Below are 25,937 nucleotides of genomic sequence, written 5' to 3'. Positions count from 1 at the left end.
TATTTGTGAATTTTACTTGTTTTTATTATTTTTCATATGTATTTTATGTTTTAATTTAATTATGTTTAATAAAGCATAATTCTAAATTATATTAAATGTCTCCCTTTAGCACCGGACACCCCAGTGAGGGAACATTGTCATTAATGTAAAAAAAAACATACAGTAATTATAAAAGAACAAACTAATAAATATAAATATAACTTTATTTTATTTGAAGTCGAACAAAGATAAATTAAATAAACATAATTTGTAAATATTCATTGATATTATTTTTCATAAAAGTTTAATGAGAAAGCTCAGTGGTTATTAAAAAAAAAAAAAAATAGAATATTAAACTATGTTTATGTATCATATTATCAGCACTATCAGCACAAGTTTTGTTGTTCTGAAATTACTTCCCATGTGACGGCAGAGGTTCTCTTCCGCTTATTCTCGATCAGTTCTTCCGAATGGTCCGTTGATGGTAAGTTAACCGGACATTTGTCACATCTCTTTTATCATTGCTTGATTCATATGAACTAGTGACGTCGTTCAAAGTAGTTAATTTTAATTGAAATAATTATTTTTTTAAACATTTTCATGAAACTCTGCCGTACAATTTAATGCTCTAATTTTTACCTCGCGCAAGAAAACATTTTTAATATCCAATTTCCCGTAGGGCTGAAGATTTTCATTATTGAACTCCACCATCTTTCATAAATTATGTAAGATAATAGAGTAGCTTAATTAAACAAATTTGAGTAGTAAAAAAGGCTGAGTTAAAGGTAAGACTATTTTTATTATATTTATTAAAGAAAATAATATAATAAGAAGTAATAAAAGATAAGAAAACTGATTTATATACACAAAGCTAAATATTAGGCATTTGAAACAGAAACATTTTTTAATAGTCCTTTAATCTTTCATGATAATAAAGTCAGAATAGACTTTTTTATATTTTGTTGTAGTCTTAACATTCATGCAAGAGGGTTGGAACATGCCATATTGTTCGTAAAAATTGGAAGATATTAGGTACTAGGTGACCTCAGACGCCTACTGAGAACGTACAATCACATATATATATATATATATATATATATATATATATATATATATATATATATATATATATATATATATTCATATACACGTCAAGTCTGCGTTTATTATTGCGTCATAGTTTTATACAAAATATGGGCTAAAGAAATGGTTTAGCCCTGCTCATTTATTTCAGTATAATTACTGACAATAGGTAATATCGCTTACATGATAAGCTCTTAAATTGTAAGAGAAACTAAGGCCAAAATTAATCTTACCAGTCATTCATAGTCATACAGATAAAGAGTCTTTATGAAAGTGCTATTATGACAACAATAGTAGGTATATCTACCTACATCTCTTAGAATAAGTTGTTTTTATTATATTTTATCAGGGCTTCCAGACGAGACTACAACGCATTTCCGAAACGAGGATGTTTTCGAAGGATATCCTCGGGAGAGACCATCCATTCCATTCCAACATTTTACCTACCCTAGAGAAAGCTCGCTGTCCCAACACCCCCACGTCACATTTGGTGATAACTGCTTAAGTAAGTGGATACAATCAACTTAACACAATCATAGGTAATTAGCATTAAAATATTAAATCATTTAGACTTGGTAGATTTGTACAAACTTTCAGATACTACTGTTTTTTTATAGGCTCTTTTGCCAAAATACATTTTTATTTAGACGCTGACGCGACGCTACGGCCGATCAGGAATACGGTTTTAACTAATTGTATTTAGATTTAATGCACTAAAAAAGTAAAATAATTATTAATTAAGAATTATATTACGTCTTGTAATTTAACAACCTTAGTTCAGTTTATTGCAACAGAATGTGGCATCAATAATAAAAATACAAAACTATAATTCTAGGTCTTAACTGGATGTCCTACAAAAACAAATCAATTGTATCTTAATTATTAGTTGATGTCATATATAATGTACGAGTAGTTATTGAAACATGAAATGGAAATTCAAAATGGTCAAAAATAAATGAAATTGAAAACATAATAATGATTGAATTATTCCGTGGTTTATATTAGAAGTAAACGCTTTTATTTATGGGTGATACTTTGCAGTTTGATAAATTGTCTGTTTTTCATTATAAAAGTACGTACAAACAACCTTCGAGATTACATTGATCTCTGTTATACAGAAATTATTCATTTATCAAAATTGATTTTATCCAATAAAAAAAAAATAGCAAATTGGTGTTCGAGGATGTATTAAATTAGAGCAATAAAATGCCTCAAGAAATTGATATTTCCCATTTCATTATCTTCAATTAAGTACGATCAAGATATGTTTTTACCTTGAAAAAGAAACATGTATTTATTTAGAGTTTTTTTAGAACATAAGACATTCATTTTAAAGTTTTGTAATTTTTCGATATATTTTATTATTACTTAGATTAATTCTACCATTATCCGATGGCATTATTAGATTAACAATTTATTTACTATTAAATATCCATCATCATGATATCTTTTTCTCTTTCACAAATAATAATATAAATTGCCTCGAACTGTTAGTAGTGTTAATAGCAATGGGTTTCGGTAGGTGCACTTTAATAGGGGCGAATTTTTCATCTTCGAAGCAAAATCTACCCACGTAAATAGTTTAACATGGAAAATTGCAGGAAAGTGCTTTAAATATTAATTTTAAATAGGTAATAATCTCAAATTGTCTTCCTCATCCACGTAATAAATACCTTAATTCAAGTATATAGTGTGTTCTTGTGAAATATCAATGAAGTGATAATGTTTTACTGCACAAAACACTTAAAACTCTGCCTGTTCTGTGGATTACTGTAGCTTTGCATCATTTTAGAACAATTTGATAGTATATTCAAAATTCCTCTCAAACATAACCATAATACGCTTCACGCATAATGATGGTTTGGTACCAAAAGTATGTAATAAGTATGGTAATAGAACTCTCAAATATTTAGTACCTAGTATTTTTTTTTTATTGCAAAAGAATTTAAATTTAACACACAATGTAACAAGAGCTAAATATGAGAGTGGCCACTCGATCTACGGTTTGTATATGAATAATAGCTCATGTGCAATTATTTTAATTTTTCGTATATTTTCTTGTATTTAACAAATATATATTATGACTTTTTGTATATTCATGTATATTCTGATCTTTCTGACTGTTAATTCATTGTTTTTTTTAGTGTAGATAATATTATACAGGTAAGTATAAATATAATCTACACCAACAAGCTACAGAAAGTGGCTTGATGGGATTTTAGTTTTAGTAAAAATATGAAAATTGAAATGTTAAAACTGTACAAATGTATAATATTAATCAAATTAATGAAAAAAAATAATAAGAAAGAGGAATAAATCATTTATTGATTCGCATAACCCGCAAACAATTTATGTACATAACATAACTATATTTATAATATTTTTGGTTATTGATTAGATTGCTTTTAAGCTTCGTTATTTTTAAAATAATGTTTTGCGTTTATTCTGTAAAATATTACCATTTCATAATATATTTATTTGTTCAGGTTAATGAATCGTTTTCCGAACACAAAAACATCTCTTTTCGGCAAGTAGATATCAAATGTAAAGATTTTTGTGACTTTTTATTATTCAAGAGTTTTTTTGTACTTGTATTAACCATTAAACAAAAAAACTTGTATTAAACATTTTGAACACACGCAAATTTTTGTTCACACTGAACGGCTGTTTCGTTTTATGTGCATTTTAAAATTTGGATCTAGTTTTTTTTGTACATTTACATTATTTTAATATTTCTAAATAAAATGCCACTTAGCCACATTTCTTGGGTTGTTTGTGGAGATTTTTTTTGAAAGTAACTTATTAATAATGTAAATTTAATTGAAAAACAATAAATTCACAAATATTACTAACAACCGGAAAGATCGGTAACGTATACAAGGTAAAAGTTGGCAATATCGAGATAGAAAAGATTTGTTTGTATTTATTTTAAACAACTTGCGGTCGGGATGTGTCGGATTACGATCGGGTGCACTCGGGTGCATTTTATAGCTCGTAACTCGGCCGTGTGACCTTTATATTTATGTTTTTTGTAATTCCTTTTTAGTTTTTGTAATCCCTTATAAGTTTCTATAGCGTACATTGAAGAACAGTTACATTTAAGTTATATGTACCTACAAGATAGCAGTTTTCAGCTTCGATTTCAGCTGAAATTCTTGTTTCAGTCGGTCACTGCCATTTTCCAATACATTTTATCCAATCAACTTCGTTTCTAATGACATTATTCTCAAAAGATTACACCGTAAATTTCACATGTCGCAAACGTCACTCTTTTTGATGCAGGGTTTCTTGTTTTCTTTTCGGACAGATGTCGATGGTCCACGGATTTCTCCGCCTGCCTCCCTGGTTGAGTTGGAAGATGTTTCAATTTTTGCTGTCATTTTACGTTTCTGTACGCCGGTTATGGTTTTTCTGTAAGAAAAATACCAATATTTATAGGATTTTATTTCAATACCTTGACAATTGATAAACACAAAATTTTCACCAAAAGAAATAAGATTTATTGGGCTTTCCATCAATATAACTCGTTGCCAGATTTCGAAATAAACATATTTTTTAAGTTTTTTTTTCTATTGGTATTATAATGATAGTACGCACTTTTATTCTCCCGATTCTCCATTGATACGCGCTCTTAAAAATAACACGACTTTCCTGCTCTGATTCCACAGATTATAATTACTTGTCTCTAATCTCAGGAGCAAACTGATGGAGGGGGATATAATTTATATAATGGCATGTTTAGAGACGGACAGTGTTAGAATAACAAAAAACTGAAATTGTCACAATATTTTCTGTATCACAATATTGCCAACCTTTACCCTTCATATACCTATACAAAACCAGGTAATAAGTGAATAAAAAAATAGGCAGAACGATGAATGATATACATTATGTAGTGTGGTGATAACTCGATCCATCCAACGACAGATTCTGAGCTTTGGAAATGCCTCCACATCCATACTATTTTCTCATAATGTTGATAATATGTATATCAATGTACATAGTATAGTATTTTGCGTATTTTTAAATAAAAAAAATTACACTGACCATCCTAATGCGGCAGATTTGCAACAGCAAACATCCCACTAGCCGCTACAAAAGTTTTATGTTTCGTGGTTTTCAGATCACGTGGACAACTATAACGTCCCCCTTCTGCCTCCTTCCCCATACAGAGTGGACTCTCCCGATGCAGAGTCGCTATGGCCCGAAGGACTCTTCACCCCTCCAACTGTCCCCTTGAGAACGATACACAATAAGGAAGGACCACACATTACTAATTTCTTGGGATATTCCGAGCAGTCAGGCAAGTTTCACATTAAGGTCGAATGCAAATATCTTTTAAAATAAAAGTCTGCAAGAACCGTCTTCTTGCACGTAAAATATTACCTATTTAACTAATTTGGTGGGTTTCAAAAGACTCTTTTCACAGACTGTTCCTTCGTCAAAGTGTAGATAATTAAATTTATGTAATAAGTATATTCTAAAACTATTCATTGTGTAAAAAATAAATAAACTAAAATTGTAAAATGTCTTCCTCGGCACGGGTTTTCCCAATGAGGAATACACTGTTAATTCAATTATATAATGCATTCTTGAAAACTATCAAATAAATCAAATTTCTCATAACTAATTAAATTAGCTCTATAGTAGGTACTAGGTAAATATGTGTATCAGGTAAGCATTTTAAAGTCTAATGGGCAAAAAAAAAACAAACTCAACCCACCTATAATTAAATGCTTACGAAATTAAGTAAATATCGACACTGGAAAGGAAAAAGTTACCAAGCGGCATGTAGAATTTTTTTCATAAATAATCTCGTATTTTTTAAATTTTATTAAAATAGGTAGGAACCACGCCAAAATAATACGCATGTATGAGATTTTTTTTAAATTCAAACAAAGTTTTTAATTGTGTGAGTGTAGGGGTTATAAGAAGTAAGAGGTTGAATGTTACACGATTGGTTAGTTTTTAAATAAAAAAGTAGGGTATATTGAAAAGATATTTGATTATTTATAGGGAAAATATTATTTTTAAAGCTTTTTAATGTGAAACACCTCCATGTTGTATAATTTAACTAAAATGAAAATTATTTTTTATTTAAACATCTCGTGTGTTCTTTCATGCAAATATTAAATCTACGTGACGTTCTCCCAATATACCTTGATGGACACGTATCGCATTATAATTAGTACACCCCTGAGTTGTTCAATAAACCATTTTTATCTTTACAATTTATCATTAGTAGTTAGGTACTAACAAATTGCAGAGATAAAAATAATATATTGATTTAGTGAAAGTGTATTTTAGTATTTGCATGTTGGTGTAGTTAGTGTTCTGACGAAGAGACGGGTACGTCTCGCAGCGGTAGACGTAAAAATACTAAAGTGGTTAAATACTAATATGTACTTACAATAATTAAAATGTTGGACCACAAAGTTTATGCTTAGAAAAAAATGAATTGTGATTAAATTAAATTACACAGATAAAATAAAATATTGAAATGAACAGATTCTAAAAAAACGTTTTATAGGGGGGGGGGTATCTGTATTCCTGGAAATTCACAATGCTTCAATTCAAATGTGCACCTTCTTTGTGTGCCTCTATAATATTTTGTATTATAGAGGCACACAAATAAGGTAAAACCAACATGGGGGTGCTCTCCTGCGGTAATTCAGCAAATATATTATGGTGCTATTGAACCTCTTATTACATTTGCGGCCAGCTTATGGGGTGAAGTGGTAAAAAATAAATGCAATAAGAATAGACTTGACACCTTACAAATACAATTTTCCAAAAGATCTAATAGAGGAGACCGAACAATTTCACTCATCTCAGCTCAAGCCCTAACAGAATTTACACCGTTAGACCACAGACTACAGATAGACCTTAAGATAGATATAGAGTTAGACCTTAAAATTCAAGAAAGAAAGGACATTTATAATGTCAAGAAATTTGGTGCTGTATTCCATTCCAGATGATCGCAAGTAACAAGGAACTGCAAACTATTTCGATTTGCCTCACCCGTGTGAAAGAATTCCCGAAAGTATTATTTTACTTGAAAAAGATATACCTCCTTACGCTCCCAATGAAATAAGAATCTTTACGGATGGTAGCCTGCTCGACGGCAAAGTGGGAGCGGCATTCGTTCCTTTTGAGGGTGACAAAGAATTACCAGGCAGAACATTTGAATTTGACAATTTCTGCTCAGTTTTCAGGCTGAACTACTCGCAATACGAGAAGCTCTCGAATGGTTATTTAAAAAACCACCAGAGAGGAGGGTTATTGCAAAAATATTTTTTGATTGTCGTTCGGGCGTTCAAACTATAACTGATACTCGGGCGGTAAATCCATTAATTGTAGGTATTAAGAGAAAAATTAAGCATCTAAAAATCAGAGGGATGATTATGCAAATATGCTGGATAAGAGGACATGCTGGTACCGTAGGAAATTTGGAATTGAATAATTGGATTTTGCAACAATGGTGATTGGACTCATAAAGGTAATAAACCAAAATCAGTGATCGAACATCCCATTTCCAAGACAAACAAAAACGATTTTATCCAAGTACCTTAGCCTGATACATGACACGTAAGGCTACTAAATACAGGAATCCATATATATATATTTTATATTCAGGTTATCTAATAAAAACATAGATGAATACACATCTTCTTTTCTGGGTATATTAGAAAATGAAAGGTAAACAAACAGTCCTACGTATTACCAACTGAGCAATATTTTTTATTTTAAAATCGTTATGGTTACACCCAAGAAGTCTGGTCATTCGATGCTCAGTGACAAAGAATTATTAAAATGTGTTTCTTTCAATCCTAGGTATTATGTGCTTTATTTTGCATTAATTTACCACTGTAATTGGCTGTTTTGGCCTGCTGTGGTAGAAAAAAAATACTGTAGGCATAAGTAAGGTACCAACAAGTACCTACCAGAGGGATGCGTAAGGCCGATTTCATACGATCGTAAAAATCCACGCGATACGATAAAATTACATAGGGTGGATTGATATTGTAATTTAAAAATAATTTTATAATTTATATTTATTTTACGCCAAGCAAACGCACTTATCAGTTCACTATGAGGCCGAGTTACGTAATCCATTTATTTTGCGGATGGAACTTTTACCGAGTAGCAACTAAATAAATGTAATTTAATTAAATAATAAATGTCTCCCTCTTTCTGGTTTCAATCCTCTATGGTGGATCGTGGGTCAGCTTGAAGAAAAGTTCTGCATCTTATTTTCCACTCCGCTCCGCCTTGTGCGGCTCTCTTTAGGTCCTTATATGACCTGCATATCGGGCGAGAGTATGTTACAATTTTTTGGATTGGTTTTTAGTTAAACGGCAAACGTGTAACGGCCGGTTTAGGTTTGCGCTTGCAATTTTCGACCCGAGAACCTACGGCCCGTTATATTACTGTAAACTATGGCTAACTTCGTGGTTGATAATCATATAATGGCCTTTGTTCGTATGGGCGACTCTATTAGCTAGTGGCATATTATTATTCTAAGCTTGTGACGCACTATGTGTCTAGTCCACTATGGTAAAAAAAGTGTTTTTGTTTAAGAGTTTTATATGATTATATTGTGTTTAATATGTATTTAAGGCATGTTTCAAAATAATGTTAAATGTTTCCCTCGGCACGGGATAGTGAGAGATCATTTTATTTAATGTAAAAAAATTATTCAAAAATTGTGAAAGAATAAATTAATAAAATTAATTAATTCATCTAGCATAAAATATCGATCCACCCTTATTTTACCGTGTCATGAGTCGTGAGAATTTGGAGGATTCGAATGAAATGGGCCTCACATTATTTTTTGTTTCTCGTACGGCAATGGGTATTTTCATTATGATTTCATAAATCCCAAAATTTTAGATACTTTTACCACTTACCCTTTATAGGACATTTATTTTATGTTGATTTACGTCTTACAAACCTAATAAAATGCGTTCTTTTTTAGACGATAAACCTATTACATTTGAAAAAGCTGAGTGGAAGACCGATCTACCAGTATACATTATTACGATACTCTTATGACATCAGATTTATTATTAATACGAAATATTAGAAAATAAATACCCCAGTTTTGTTGGTATATTTATGTACCTACCACTTTGTGCTGGGTATCCTGTCCTATAAAGGGTTAATCTAAACTTTAATATTTCCATATCGCCTTGTTAACGTTGGCGCCTACTCTAATAGAATGGAATTCTGTGTTGAAATTAATATAAACGTTGATTAATCAAATTGTACATATTTATCACCTACGCCACGTCACGCAATCGCCTTTTATAACGAGCATTAAAAATATGATAACATCATAAAATATATAGCAGTTACCAGCATCCTATTAAAAAGCTATCAATAATTCAGCCCTTTGTTCTAAATAACTACTAACCCAATATTACGATATTACAAGATGCAATCAACGTTATTAATGGAACATTATGTGATTATATTCCATAAAATAAAATAAACCTAAGTATCGACGTGTGTAGTACTTGCTGTATGTGATTAACCAATAACTTAGGCCCTTATAATTTCTATTCGACATGCGTTTGTATCTACGATAGGTAGGTAGATACTTTTGTTATATGCCGTGAAAATTAATATTAAATTTCTTTAATATCCTACGAAATAAATCATTCATGCTGTAATCGTTTTAATGACTTCTTAGATTAATCACAAATCGGGCGAATGAGATTCTATCTAAGTGTTCATAATCGAAAACACATTTTAAGTAATGTTGCTTAAATTACTTTCTTTGAGATAATTAGTGTAAATGTTGTTTTTGGACAGACACGGCCATTATTTCACTTTTATTGATTAACAGCTTGCACAATAAAATAGCTAGGTACCTATTTTTGTTCATTGTTATTTGTTATTATGTTATCATTATATTATTTGTTCTGTAATATTAAAATCCTTAGATGATTAGTTAAAATAAGGTAATGATGTGTTATCATGATAATAAATTGTCGAAATAGCATTATAAAAAGTCATTAGATACTTTTAAAAAAATGAGTTTTTTTGCACTATATTAAATAAATTATTCACACCACAAAATAAATAGGTACCAGTCCCTGACATCTGTTGTCAAAATGATGAACTATTATTTATCAAGAATATTATATAAATATTTACCTAATATGAAATACATACTTTAATATTGTAGTGCCCTATGGACCACTGAATGCGGATGAGGGTTTGATGAGGGCCATCTTTTCTCTCTCTGAGTGCCCAAGGGCCCCTTCATGGCCTAAGACGGTCCCGGGTTTGATGGTGATGAATATGAAATAATACCGTATTAGTTATATGTGTATTACTGTGCCAAGATATGACAGGCACACTGTTAACACTTTGAAATTTATTAAAAAACAAATATCTAAACCTTTACATACAAGCGTAAAAATAGGAATATTCCCACGAACTTACAAACAAACTATCGTTTCTCCTTTTATCAAATTACACCGGAAGAAGTAACAAATTACCGACCAATTTCACTTAATATCAAATATTAGAAAAATCGCCGAAAAAATTGCTAAAAAAAGATTATCTCAATTCATTAACGAGAACCATATAATGAATGAAAACCAATATAAGTTCATAGAAATGAAATGTACAAAGATGCAATTGCCAGATTGTCTAACATTATCCAAGAATCCCTAAACAAATCTTTTGAATGTATAGAAATTTGTTTAGACTAATTATACCTACCACATATTTCTCACGACAAACTAATAAGAAAATAGAACGCTTAAGGAATGGTAGAAAAAACCCTGGAAATTAAAGATTGATACAAAATTATATTCAAGAAAGACAACAAAAGGTAAAAATCCACCCCTGACCAGTGAATTCGGTATACCCCAAGGAACAGTAATATGCCTGTTACTCTTCATAATCTATATCAACGATATCTTCGAACAAAAATTGAACGAAAAATTATTATTTCGGATGACGCAGCTATAATTTATAGATGGCCATAATAGGAACACAGCAAACCTGATTCGACAGTAATTTTCTCTCATTAAACTCAGAAAAAATTATAATATTCTTATTCAAAATAAAAAATCAATTTCTCACTACATAACAATTACTGTTTACAATAACAAATGCAATAAAAATCCCTACAATGACTTGAGTTTGCTAAAAAATAATTAAAATATCCTGATGTAATATTTAATAAGCATATGAATTGGTATAATTTTATGAGTAAGTAATAAAAAAAATCATATAGTATATATGTATAATTTATATGATTAAGAAATACTAAGACCAGTATCGAAGATGTCACAAAAAAATAAAAATAAATGTAATTGTATTTAAATGACCTTAAATCAATACTATTACTCAATGGGAAAAGGGAAAAAAGAGGAAAGATTAAAGGAGGAGAGGTTAAGGAAGAGAAAGGGGATGTTTCTTCAGATGTGATTTAAACAGAAATACTGTATTTTATTTAAATTATTTATTGACAATTCTTGATGGAATTCCATTGTTATTATGTATATTTACATATAAGTTATTAATTAAAAAATACTTGGTACACTTCCACTTATTTACAATGTATTATTTCCAATATATTATTCCAAATAAGTGGAAGTGTACCAAGTATTTTTAAATTGATAACTTATATGTAAATATAAGTTATTACATCAGAAATACTGTAGTAACATTTTTGATAGTGGATGGGAGATGATTCCACAGTCGAGCGGCATAGACACTATATGAGTTAGAGAAGAAAGAGGGATTGTGTGTGGGTATTAAGATAGTGCCTTGAGAATTAGAACGAAGAGGTAAACCATGAACTCATAAGTGTTGAAATTTTTCACTCAGGTATATAGGAGCGTTAGGACTATGAAGTACATTGAACAGAATTGAGAGGGAGTGATAGTCCCTCCGCTGTCTAATTTTGAGCCATTTCAGTTGCCTATGATAATCAGAAATGTGGTCATATTTCCTAAGACCAAAAATATACCTTATGTGTGTATTCTGAAGTCGTTTAAGTTTATCGAGTTGCTCACAGCTTAAATCAGTCATGGAAACATCAGCGTAATCTAGAATAGGTAATGCTTGTACCAGAGTGCATTTAGTATTAATGGGTAAGAATTTTTGCAACCTTTTAAGTGAGTGTAGACTGAAAAATATTTTGCGGCTTAATTCATAGCATGAGCTCGCCAGCTTAAATGTTCATCCATTAGTACTCCTAGATTTTTTACGAATTTTCTGTATTGAATATTGGTACCATTGACATTAAGAGGATTAAGTGAAGATACGTGTAACTTACTAAACAATCTTTGACTACCCGCAAACATAATTTGTGTATTAGATGGGTTCATAAGTAAACCATAATCTTTTGTCCACGTTGACACGCAATTTAGTGTATTAGACATCGATTCTATTGCTTCGTTGGTACTTTCAGGTCTACAATGAAGATAAAGGTTTTAAACCATCTGCATAGAAATGATATGAACAATTGAGACATTCTGCTATCGGATTGATAAACAGGGAAAATGGTACCTAATGGTGATTAAACTCCACCATGAGGTACTCCAGCGACAATATCAACTCATTCCGATTTGTGATCTGGTGTCTTGGTGCATTGTTGTCTAGCTTATAAATACGATCCGAACCATTTAATAACCGATTGTGTCATATTTAGTGTTTTGAGCCTAGTAACAGAAGATCAAAATCAACAGAGTTGAAAGCGCTGCTGAAGCCAAGTAATGTTATCAAGGTTAGCATTTTGTTATTCATTGCGTATATTATGTCATATGTAACCTTGATTAAAGCGGTAGTTGTACTATGACCCACGCAGAAACCTGATTGGTTGGAATCAAGAAGACTATTTGACAATACTACAACTCCTTCAATGACTTTGATAAGATATTTAAGTTTTACAGATCTTATAGGAGCATGAATGTCAAACAGACCAGTAATCATTATGTTGAAAGTTTGAACTTTTTGATCGATGGTCTCTAGATTATTAATAGCTGACCAGTTCAAACTCATGGCATCAGCTTCAATTGATTCTTTATTAACGCTTCTAAAGTTTCTGGCAAGAAATGTGACAGGAGGTCTTTTGAGACATTTGATCTTATAGCTAATAAAGAGTCATTCATGATGAGAAAATCCGGAGGCAGTCAACTGTCCATAATTAGAGACTTTGTAAGGCATGGAAGTTATAATAAGATCTAAAAGAGTATGAGAAACTTGAGTGTGATGAGTAGGATCTAAAGGTAGCAAAGATAGGTTGACTGAACTTATTATATCTCTCAAACGTTGGCATCTGGAGTCTTGTTTTAAAAGACACATATTAAAGTCACCCATAAGAACAACTGAGTTAAAATCACCTATGGTGTTTTTCAGCAATACATTGATACATCTATCTCAGAAAAATAGTTAATATCGGGGAGACAATATACCACACCAATCAACATGTCATATTGTTTGAAATTAATATTTAAAAACAAATATTCAGGATGGCCACCACTGGTTTCAGATTGTTTTACAAGTGAATAATTGATTTCTTGACTCAGATATATACAAACTCCACCGCCCCTTTAATTAGTTCGATCATTGTTAGGTTTATAAGAATGCATAATAACATAATGAACTCCTGTCAACTCTTAAAGTAGGTAATATTAAAAATAGATCAACTTTTTCAACAAAAACCGTATAATATTCATTATTCTATGTTCCTAATGTAAACAATATTCTCAAAAATAGTTCATTATTCAGTTGATCAACGAAAACAATAAAACAAAATTTAACACTTACTATTTCAAATTACCAAAATGTAATAATAAGCAATTCCAGCAATATTACTTACAAAAGTTAAAGAAAAAAAGACATAAATAAGTTAAAAACAACCGGATCCAAATACATTGTTATTTTCATTTTTTAAATTTACATTATAAATTCTAATAATACATTCTATGGTAATTCAGTATAAGTTCATTTCTAAGCAAATGTCCTCTTTTTTAGAGGCGAACAGCATAAAAAAATATATATTATATTTAAATACATATTGTCGTTGCGCCAGCAATAATAAGTGAAATTTAAAAAAGTTTTAAGAATATTATTCAAGCAATGTGCGTTTTGATGATGGATTTTTTAACATTTTTTTTTTATTAATAACAAAAAGGAAAAATATTAATTTTATTTTGAAAAACAATCAATTTATGATGTTGAAACAAAATAGTTTAATGAATGAGAAATTAAAAATACCTTTAAAAATTAAAAATCACTTGACAGATGTTGCTAGCACAATGACAATATTGAATGTACATTAAATATTGAAACTAAAAAAAAAATTTAATTGTATCATTTTACATAAACGGTATAAATTGCCTTTAGCATAAATACATTGAACATAAAAAATATACACAATAAAAATAATAAAATTTCATAAACAATAGTTACAAATGATTGATTACATATTACATATGTAATCAAAAATAATACAAAAAAGGAAATAAAACATGTTTGAACATTGATAAAAAGAAGCATATTGCGAGAAAAAAAAAACAACCTCGTTTTAATACTATCAAGTCTGGAACCAAATATAAAGCCTTATCCTCATACTGGTTAGCGTATCTGTGGAGTGTGGGGTAGATAAAACCTAAATAGGTACCTACTCATAAAATGTTTTTTGTTAAACTTATTTTTCTATTTTCCAGGAAACAACATTTATGATCCTTATTTTCTGGACGGTTTGGACGCTGTCAGAGCCTTTGCTCGGATAAAGGCTCATGGAGAACTATTCCATCATGAAATTCCTCACATAAGAGCTCTCTTAGCTAATCAACAACTCCGTTTATCCAATGGACTGCAACCAAATCGACTTGGTAGCATACGCCCAAAATCGCCATGGCATAGACTATAAAAAATACTATAATTTTAAATTTTCATCCTATTCCAACACACCTCTTTACTATTTAATTAACAACACTTAATTTTATGACCATCTTTCATCCCAGTTTTTCTACCAAACATTTCATGATCTCAGCACTCAATTTTATACATTTTGTAGCAGATTTAATCTGAATTTTCTATTCTATCTACATAATACTTTTTAATATTTTAAAAATAACAACTAAGAAATTTAAGATTTTTTATATTTTTTTTCACCAAATAAGATAAGTAAACCCTCAGAGTAATAAATCGCTATCCTACCATTATTCCTCTGAGGGTAAACCTTTATGTGTAATAAACGGTTTCATAGTAAAATTGTACTAAAGAGAGAAACATGTCCAACTGTTGTTTTAATAATTTAATTACAACAAAAAGCCGTCAAATAAAGTCATTTATTTCTGTAAGAAATTTTATAGAGTGAATTTTGGACTGCGTTTTTCCATAATGATATTTTTTATATGAGTTTTACACAAGTGAAATCTCTACATTACAATTATTTATCATATTATTCGTAATACTTATTCAACACCCACTCAATAAAGCTTTATTTTTGTATATTTACATACATAGATAATAAACCAATATTTGTAGAATAAAATTCCTTTAAAATGTAAATTACCTTCTAATACTGTTCTTACATTATGTTAGTATGCTGGTAATAAATATCTTTGTATAAATGTAATTTTGCAATGAATTCTTCAAAATATTATTTATGTATGGATTTTTCATATTGTTCACAGTGAATAACGCTATTGAATAAACTCTTGATGATATTAAATTATGCAATCACAATATGACATACTGATTGTGTTCATTTTCCCTAAATGAAAGAACTACAAGTGAACTGATATCATTACATTACCTACCAAACTTGATTTGAAAAACAATGTACGAAAGTTGTAGACATTCCACCAACAAGAAAATCGAAAACAAAGACAACAGCAATGTTGATATGAAAACAGGAACCACATGTCCAAAATGACTGAAAAATCCACAGTGAAGTAACCAATATAGAAATTCAAATAACACCTTTTGAATCAATTTATTACTTATAAAGAAAACAATAACTTATTTTTGTAGTGCGAAATCTGATCTGATCTGAAATCTGCCTCATTAATTTAGATTTTTATAATAACGGTCTCACATTTAAAGTCACTGTCTTGTAATAACAGTGGTTCGTAATTTTACTTTTTTATTACTAAATGTACCTATTTAATAATGTGGTTCCTTGCAATACTATTATTATTTATTTGGAGGTGTTAGACTTAAGAATAATATTTATGTAATGAGTGTAAGAAAAAGCACTGTATATCCAACACATTAACTGCCATCTATCTTAATATTTGAAATATTTTTACACTTAATGTAATGTAACATAAACATTATGGATTCAGGCCAAACATTAAATAAAAAATGTTTGTTTTTATAACTTTTTTGAATTCAAATAGCTTGTTAACTTTTTAGTGCTTGTCCAAGAATGATTGTGAATTTTCCTGAAATAAAAAGTTATAATATTGGCAAAATATATAACGATTCTAGCAAGATGTAAATGTAATTAGAATAAGCTTATATTATTACATAAAATGATGCATAGTATCAAATTAATTACTTATCGTCGATGATACTGCAATACCACATAACCTGTTTTTTTTTACAAAAATGTGTTACTGCAATAAATTTGTCATAGGGACTAAGAGTTGTTACTTTTAAATTTTTGCTATTTTTACTCTAAATAATGACAGTTTTTCTGATACTCTAGTAATATTTTTGGTTGATTACAATTATAAGTAATATATTAACAGAACGCTTTTTTGGTTCCTCTGCAAAAAAAATCAATTGATATCAGTATCATCAACGATATTTCAAATCCTAAGCATCAAGAAAATTTGAATTAAAATGATACACAAAACATTTAATCAAGAGAATTGACTACTAGTAAATATAATATTATGAATATGTCAAAATTTGTAGAGGAGAGTATGATTTAAAATAAATTGTATTAAAGAAGGAGATATCAACTAATTTTAAGGAATGTTATTAATTTATGTCATGTTGCCATATAAACACACACTTATTGTACTTTCTTCAATAGAAAATAAAATGTTTAACTCACGGGGCAAAAAGTTTTTTTTACAACCGTAAAGCTTAGTTTCTTACCAGGTTGCTTAAAATACTAAAATTCACAAAATGTTTTCCCAAACTATTTTTTCAATGCAAGCCTGGGTATCACTTTATTTAGAAATTAGTAATATTGTTTTAATTATTACATTTTCTTCAAATACTATATGCATTTTACAATAAAAATATTTAGTATTTAATTTTAGAGCGAATGAGTTGGCCTATAAACAATTATATTTTTCCTTTATCTGAAATAAGTGAATACATCAAGTGTCAAATTATTTTGATATTTTAGATTAACATGAATATTTACAGCAAAAACATAAAATAAATATTCGAAAATTACATGGAATGCAGGACTCAATCAAAGGTGTTAACTACTACACTACAAAGGGGAAAAGATCTAATAAATACAAATATGAGGTATACAATTTTCTAGAACTATGAAAAGAAAAAGATATTGATTAAAATATTAAAAATTAATACATAATTACCTGCAACAATGAAAGAACTTTACTTATTAAAAAATATTCATTTGTGTATGTGAGAGTCGATCGAAGTCAGTACGGATTAGGATATACAATAATGAGCTAGCATAAAATGCACTTAAGGAGCCTATAATGAACACATTTTTTAATTTAACCATTACAGTCAAACATTAATTTGTACATGTATAATATATAAATGTGTTTAATTAATAAAAATAATGTGCGTTTTTTTAATAAATAAAATGTGAAAACTAAGTAAAATGTGAAATTTATTTGATAAGTACTTACGATAATAATATAAAACATATAAATGATTTTCTTTCATAGATACTGGAAAATTATGTATATAGCAATAATTGTAAAAAACTTGTATATGACAAAACAAACATTCTCTCATGATTCATTAGCATTGCTTATATTATTTAATCCACAAATTTTAGGACATGCTAAACACCATATAAAAAAAACATGCCAATCGAATTGGTCGAATTTCGTGCCACGAAAATGCCCTGTATACTATTTTGGAATGAATGGTAAAGAAAGTACTAAGTATTGTCTTATCTTCTATTGCTAAGAGGGCAGAACTTGCAAAATGATGTAACGAGGTATGTGTACAAACTGACATTGGAGATTGACAGAGCTTTGTAGTGTTACCCTGACTCTACCAAATATTCTTGTAGAAAATTAGTTATTTTCTTAAGAACATTTTCAGTTTCAAAGTTCATAAGTCATAAGTAATAAACTGACAGTTGACGGACAGAAATAACTATGAACTAAGAAAATATATATATACATATCTTTCTCACATGAATGTTTTCGTTGAGTATGTTTTCATTCACATGAGTATTGTGATGTGCTATCTTTTTTTTCCAAATTGTCGAAGCCAACTTAATAGTTACTATATTTTAGACTTAGCTTGTATAGGAATAAAGTGTCTATTTATTATATGTTAGTGCGTAACACATAAATAAGTATCCGGTCAACACTTGTAAGCGCCTATTGCAGTTAAGACATTAATAATTATGAATATGAAAGATATATATAAAACATTTACATGGTAGGTACCGCCCCTCGTTGCTTAGGTTTCTACTTCCAAAACAAATAAAATGGATGACTATAAAAACATGCTGCATATCCTAAATTTATCTGCAAACAAGGGATATTAAAAAAACACAGTATAAATGCAAAAATTTGATTTATTGTAGAAATATAAAACATGCATAAAATTATAAAAATATATATATATTAAAATCTCAAATTTGATACGTTTGGCTCACGATTTTAATTTCATTTCATTAGAACAATTCCAAATATTCTAAAGCATTTATAAAAAATGCCATTTAGAATTAACTATAAGTGACTAAAATAATTTATAATCAAAGATAAACAAGATATTAGAATAAGCATGTAGGAATTTATGCTGTAATTTTGATTTGAACTATTACATAGATCCCCTTGGCAAAAGCACATATAAACCTTTTTATAATTCCAAACAGTATATGCACATCGCTCTTCATTGTCTGATGGTCCTCGTTGGAGGCACATTCTCTGTGTTGCTATTCCATAATCTGAAACATTAAACGAGAACTTGTGATGGAACTCTCATATTAAACTTAGCCAATCATATTTAGTGCATTATACATATAATCTGCTGCAGCTACACATCTCAAAATGATAATTCTCCATTAGGAAGAGCAATCAGTAGTTTTTCAAAACATGAGTAGATATACGATTTGGACTTATTCAACTACAGTAGAACTCCAATTATCCGAATCAATTGGGACCAGACTCCATTCGGATAATCAAATATTCAGATAATTAGTTTTTTTCCGAAAAAGGGTATATTTTAATTATTTGCTGTATGTATGTTGAAAAGAAAAATGAATTATTGAAAATGAAAAATGAGCTTTTAATTCATTAAATAAAAAGGCAACATCTTTACATATTAAGCGTAGTAACCAGTGCTGTACATTAGTATAGTATGTATATACCGTACTGTAAATGAAAGTAATTTCTTCCTGAAAATCTCTGTCAAAGTAAGCTGTTTGACTGTCATCATCCGTTTTCGGGCAGCCAAGTCGTTATTTTGCAAATCGCAGTACGTTTTTGTTTCAATTTTTTTTCTGAAATTCTGTAAGCCGATTCGGATAGTCGGAGTTTGGATAATTGGAGTTCTACTGTACTCAACTCTCCACTACAAACAGAATCTGAGTGTCATTAATAATTAATCTTTTTCTATCTAAACTAAATCTACTCGCATAACTCACATAACATATACACCACATTCCACATACTACGTTTTAACACACCACACTTTAAACACAGAAAACAATAATGATACAAACATAAATATTATTATCTGTTTTCTCATTACATCTTGTCCTGTGTTAGATACATGTTTTTTTAAAATTCTTTTTATATATTTTACCAGCATTAACTCTACATAATTAATTTGATTTAAATTATGTATTGACAATTATTGATGGAATTCCATTGTAATGATGTAATAACTTTTATTATATTTTATATACATATTTTAAATGAACCTACACATAAGATAATATTTAGTTTTATATAAATTATCCTTACACTGTATAATATTCACCAGTCTGAAAATGCCCATTATAGGGTGAAAGCGCTAATTGGTCAAAAAAAAAGTGAAAATGAGCCAAGTATTTTTAAATTAATAACTTATATGTAAATATAAGTTATTACATCATTACTATATAATAAAGGTACAAAATGTCATTGCAAAAGTTATTACTAAAGTACCCGTGAGAAATCCATCTGTAAATGTTTTTTGAAGCCTTCAATGCGCTTGAGATTTGCCTAATATATGGTAAAATTATTAGCATGACTGATTTGGAGATGTACTCATGTTCATATACATACATCTGTTACATGAAGGTAAGGTGATCAGTCTTACGTTTCAGGTGCCAGTCCAGGGACAGTAAAATATTTCTAAACAAAACCTTTTTAATAAACATTTTAATTTCAACCTCACTAGAAATCAAACATGGGAGGTGAAGGCGCCAACCCCTACACTACGGGGCGGACCTATCTCTACTCGATTTTCTTTTTCAGGATTTTATTAGGTAAAATAAACTCTCAGGGAGTAGCCATCGAGTGGAATATACTTATGGGGGCGAGAAGAGAGAATGGGAGACGGGCAAGTCAAGTTCACGCGAGAATGCTAGCATGCATGTACACGGATACAGCCGAGTGCGCCACCTCATCGGAAGGAGCAGTGCTCCTCCCCTGCCACAAATCGGGGATGTTCACGGCAACGTTAGTTAAGTAATTAGTCAAGACCCTAAATTAATATGAAAGTATTAAAAATAAAAAAAGACTTTTAACTGAGATGTTGTTTTCACCACATTCCTGACTTTCCCTATAACAAGAATCTAAATATTTTTCCACAGTTTTGGTTTTATTTCAAACACAAAACTATTATTTATTCCGCCCCGGGCTTGGGGAATTTTTCCAAATTTATTGCAACAGAGAGGGAAAAAATTTTCGAGAAGGGAATATGGAAGTATAGTAATTTATTGTAGTATTAGAGCATGTGATTTTCTTTAAATTAACATGTGTTTTTTTTTTTTTGCACTTTACATCTAAACTCTAAGTACCAAAGTATATCCTGTGATACTTGTTTAGTAACTAAACAGCTAACTAAAACAGTTATATATTATTTCAAAACTGGAATATAAACTTTTATAAAAGCTTTTCAAATGAAAAAAAGTCAATGTCGGATTTTTTGCACATTTGTCGTTGTTTTACGATCACGATGATATTACCTAAACCATAATCGAAATTTTCATGAAACAAGGCTTCCTAAACACAAGCTCTTAGAGGAGAAGTTAATAAAGTATGTAGCTAACAACGCAATGCCTGTAATTACATTTTGTGACATTACCGTTAAGTTTGCCATGTACAGCGGTGTAAGACAAGGCGACACAATATCTCTTCTATTTACACTGACTTGGAAAATGTATTTAAGAACTAAACTGGAAGGGTACCGGGCTGGTTAATTTGTTCACTTGAATCTTACCTACATCGACAAAGGTTTTATTTATATTACTTCACAAAAGTCAACAGATGGAAGTATTGAAGAAATATGAATGTTTAAACATAGTGTGCAAAGTGGCCACTTAAACCAGTCAATGATAGGTCATAAGCCCTTTAAATGCTTAGACTTCCACATTTATTTATTTTTTAAATCCCTCTCTGATGCAATAAATTTAGATCTTACTAACTCCCTAGGGAGTGAAATCCAGCCTGTCTACAAACATTTGGACATACTCAAAACATAGTTGATGGGAAATATAATTTACAAACCATCATCTTTATAAGTTGTCCCGCCTTCCATCATCTTGCCACACCAGCCGGAAGCACAAGGAGCAGCGTCTACTCCACGAGCAGCATCAGCCTGAGTGCTATTCAGGGAAAAGTGATCCTTACAGGTTCCCAAATCTCCACGAGATCTGCATGTGAAGCATCTCTTCAGCAACCCTGAAATCAGAACACTTCATATTAATTATTGCACATAAATAACAAAACATATTTACTAGAAAAAATCACTATTTACGTAACAATAATTTCATTTTTAAAGATTTTCAATCATGATTTTCTTTAAATATGTTTTACATGAATAAGGTTATATTAGGCTCTCAAATGGGCATATAAAAATATGCCTGTTTGAGGGAGCTGCATTTACAATCCTAGAGATAACGGTAATTTATAAAACATTTTAAGGCAGAAATTAATGGTAACATAGGGCGAGGACGACCGAAGTGTCATGATCAGATAAACCAAATTTTCAGGTGTGGTCATGTCAAAAACAGACAACCGAACGGAAAATGTATGACAAGATATATGAATATGAAAGAAGCTAGGAACGTATGTCAGGATAGACGTTTGTGGCGGTCCATACTCTCATAGTAGTAGTATGTACGACGTAATAGAGAGGTAAAGAAAAAGGGTAAAAAGTAAAATAAATTGTGATCAACAGATAAATCGATAGTGATAACATTGAAATTGAAAGACCTTGTTTTTAATCACTTATTTATTTATTTTTTCAAATATAAATTTTATGATAGTGTTTATAAAAGACTAGTTCATTAATTTTTTTATTATTTTTTACAATTTGATGAAGATACCAAAAATTAAAATATTATTAATTTTTTTGTTAAGTGTGGGTAATCCCTTCATACTTTCTCTAAATAATAAATATTCTATTTGCCCAAATATTTCAATTGTTGGGAATTTGTCTGTTAGTTGTAAATTGTGTGTGCCGTTCTGGGTTATAACACTTATGTGTTTGATTATATTAGTGAATCGTATTGTTTTTAAGAAAGTCTTAGTGACTTGTGCTAGAAAAAATCAATTTCGAATGGATGGCAAAAGAACTGCTAAAAGTATCTATGATGCGAATGTTGATGGATGCAGAAAAATACCGAGAAAGACATGGCACAACCAAATCTTGAAGATGGACATGTCAAGATTTGGAATAATCAGCATGCTTGCATGAGAATATGTATGAACATGTGTTTAAATACAGTGTGATATGGCACTCTATCCTCTTTGCCTACTCCCACGGGGAAACGGTGTGATGGTTTCTTAATTTTGTTTTTGAAATGGAATTTAGATCCATTAATTGTCAAAAGAAATAACAATTAACATTTTGCACATTTTTATTGTTATATTATGAAAATAAGAAATTATTATTATTGGCGGCCTCCGTGGTTTATGAATGGTAGAGGATGTATGGATCAAATATTTGCATTACGCAATATGACAGAAAAGTTTTTGGCGAAAAACCAGAAGCTTTTTTGCGCTTTTGTTGATTTGCAAAAAGCATTTGATCAGCAGCAGAAGCAGTTGATAGGAAAAAATTATGGATGGTTCTATCGGAGTATGGAGTGAGTGACAACCTTGTCCGCGCTATTGCTTCTTTGTACAAAGATAGTGTAGCGTGTGTAAGGGTAAATGGGTCATTAACTTCCTGGTTTGACATCCCTAAAGGAGTCAAACAGGGATGTGTAATGTCACCGTGGTTATTCAACATATACATGGATAAATGTATGAAAGAATTGAAAAGTATGGATGTGGGAGCGAAAATGAGTAATCTAATTGTCAGTTGCCTTCTGTACGCCGATGACGCAGTCCTCCTAGCTGACAGCGAAGAGGAACTGCAATCCTTGGTTACAAAGGTTTACGAAGTGTGCAAGGAGAGTGATTTGCTAATGAATGTGCAAAAGTCGAACGTCATGGTCTTTGAAAGAAATGTAACTATGACTGAATGTAAGATTGTAGTAAATGGAGATAGTTTGAAACAGGTCGAAGAATTTGTATATCTGGGTAGTATGTTTACAAGAGATGGAAATATGGACAAGGATATTGAAAGGAGGGTTAATGCCGGTAACAGAGTTAATGGTGCCTTAAAGTCTGTCGTAGCAAATAAGTGTCTATCCCAAGAGGCTAAATTAGCAGTTCATAATGGAGTTCTGGTACCAACCCTAATGTATGGAAGCGAAGCATGGAGTTGGAAAAAAAGGGACGAAAGTAGACTGAATGCTGTTGAAATGCGATCCCTCAGGCGAATCAGCGGAAAAACAATGTATGATAGGTGCCCTAATGTCGAAATTAGAGCAGAATGCAAGGCTGAGTTAAGCATTATCGACAAAATTAAGAAAGGTCTTTTGCGATGGTTCGGTCATGTGGAGCGAATGAATGATGAAAGAACGGCTAAAAAGATTTATGATGCGAATGTGTCTGGTTGCAGAAGTCGAGGAAGGCCGAGAAAGACAGGGCAAGATCAAGTACAACAAATTCTTGAAAGTGGTCATGTGAAAAGTCGGAATAATCGACGTGCGTGCATGAGAAGATGTATGAATGTGAAGGAAGCAAAGGAAGTGTGCCAGGACAGAGTGGTGTGGCGTTCTATCCTCTCTGCCTACCCCTCCGGGGAAATGGCGTGATGGTTAGTTAGTTAGTTAGTTAGTTAGTTAGGCGGCCTCCGTGGTGTAGTGGTCAAGACGCTTGACTCACAGACGGAACGTTCCGGGTTCAATTCCTGGTGAGAACACAAAAACTGAAATGTGAGTTTTCTCAAGCCTGGGTGTTCTGTGATGTAATTCACCACTGTAATTGGGCCTCCTGGCCCGTTCTAGTGCAGAAATAAATAAATTATGTAAGGGAATGGGCCCAAGTTTTTTTTAATCACTTTATCTAACCTAACTCAAACCCCTAAAAAATGTAACAATAACAAATTATTATCTTTAAAAAAATAACAAATTTTTATCTTAACTCAACTGGACAGCGTCACAACACACTACTGCATTTCTTCCGTATGCCTTGAGCGTAGACCCTGACTATATATAATCGGGTTTCTGGTACAAGTTGGTAACTACACATTTTCGAAAAATGAGATAGATTCATAACTGGTATCAAATAATATTTGTTTAAATAGTATCATAAATAAAAATATTTCACATTTTATAAAAACAAAAAAGAATATTTTATAATATAGTATAATAGTCCCATCTCAACATGGGGCTTTTAGTAACATGGAGTTGGGACTTATATCTCAAATAATGTACAATAAACTTATGTATGTAAATAAATATTCACCTAGCAGTTTCATTTAAATTGTTGATTTGGGGTGAGATTTAACTTCAAAAGTGCAATATCTCGATATTAAATGGCTAATAATAAGCATCACATTAATTAATTACAATGACTGTAATAATACTTTTTGGTAGAGGCTTTATTTGTCTAAGCAGTAGGAAAACATTCACTTGTAGAGGGAAAAGAAGGAAATACAACCAATTTTATGTCAGAGAGTACCTTTGTAATAGTTAATTTGTAAGATACAATAGAAGTAGAACTCTGGTCACTACCTCGTAAGGTATCAAGTAAAAATAGTTTTTCAGTTTTTTCGTAAATGAATTAATGCATGGGTAAGCTAAAAACCTGAAACTATGAATGATAAAATTTTTAAGTATGTATAAAATAACAATAATACCTTGTACGTCGATAATAAGGAATCCAAATAACACACCGAGGACGATGTATTTATTCACCATCGTGTCCACAATTAAAGCAGCTGTTAATTATTTTATTTTGAAAACATTCTTTACATTTCCACGCGATTTACATCCTGAATGACAACCACGGATATGACAACTCGAATAAAATATTTCAAGGTACTCTACGTGTAGTGTTATCTCTTTCGTATGTATGACTTCTGCATAATTTAGAAGAGTAGTATCATATTTTCTCGACTTTCTACTAATGCATAATTATTTGACGTAGAGGCCGTTAACACTTTCGAAA

The 25,937-nt window shown here is 30.7% G+C and overlaps 2 protein-coding genes across 2 annotated transcripts in view; one reads left to right on the top strand and one right to left on the bottom strand.

Annotated features, from left to right (window-relative positions):
* Positions 1–15,917, top strand: part of LOC148274799 (uncharacterized) — a 117,170-nt gene extending 101,253 nt beyond the window's left edge. The window contains exons 3-5 of the mRNA XM_088236587.1: positions 1,412–1,567; positions 5,186–5,365; positions 14,760–15,917. Of these exons, the coding sequence (XP_088092713.1) occupies positions 1,412–1,567; positions 5,186–5,365; positions 14,760–14,965 (542 nt within the window). The 3' untranslated portion in view covers positions 14,966–15,917. The remainder of the gene's footprint in view (positions 1–1,411; positions 1,568–5,185; positions 5,366–14,759) is intronic.
* A 2,862-nt stretch (positions 15,918–18,779) lies between these two features.
* On the bottom strand, positions 18,780–25,830 carry rtv (QVR superfamily protein rtv). Its single transcript, XM_088236589.1, has 3 exons — positions 25,627–25,830; positions 21,939–22,112; positions 18,780–19,168 (listed from the first exon to the last, which is right to left on the bottom strand). The coding sequence occupies exons 1-3, from the start codon at positions 25,685–25,687 to the stop codon at positions 18,951–18,953; spliced, it is 453 nt and encodes a 150-aa protein (XP_088092715.1). The 5' UTR covers positions 25,688–25,830; the 3' UTR covers positions 18,780–18,950.
* Positions 25,831–25,937: the final 107 nt, after the last annotated feature.

This window comes from Micrasema longulum, unplaced genomic scaffold, assembly GCF_059751315.1.
Source record: "Micrasema longulum isolate JH-2025_06_02 unplaced genomic scaffold, ASM5975131v1 h1tg001578l, whole genome shotgun sequence".
NCBI classification, from domain to species: Eukaryota; Metazoa; Arthropoda; class Insecta; order Trichoptera; family Brachycentridae; genus Micrasema; species Micrasema longulum.
This window is presented reverse-complemented; position numbering and strand designations above follow the sequence as displayed.

What these genes read in the sequence shown, in the direction of transcription:
- rtv (XM_088236589.1), bottom strand. Translation starts at nt 25,687, where the DNA reads ATGGTGAATAAATACATCGTCCTCGGTGTGTTATTTGGATTCCTTATT. An exon ending in CCTTATTATCGACGTACAAG is followed by an intron (nt 22,113 to 25,626) that starts GTATTATTGTTA and finishes TTCTGATTTCAG; the next exon opens with GGTTGCTGAAGAGATGCTTC. An exon ending in GACAACTTATAAAGATGATG is followed by an intron (nt 19,169 to 21,938) that starts GTTTGTAAATTA and finishes TTAATGTTTCAG; the next exon opens with ATTATGGAATAGCAACACAG.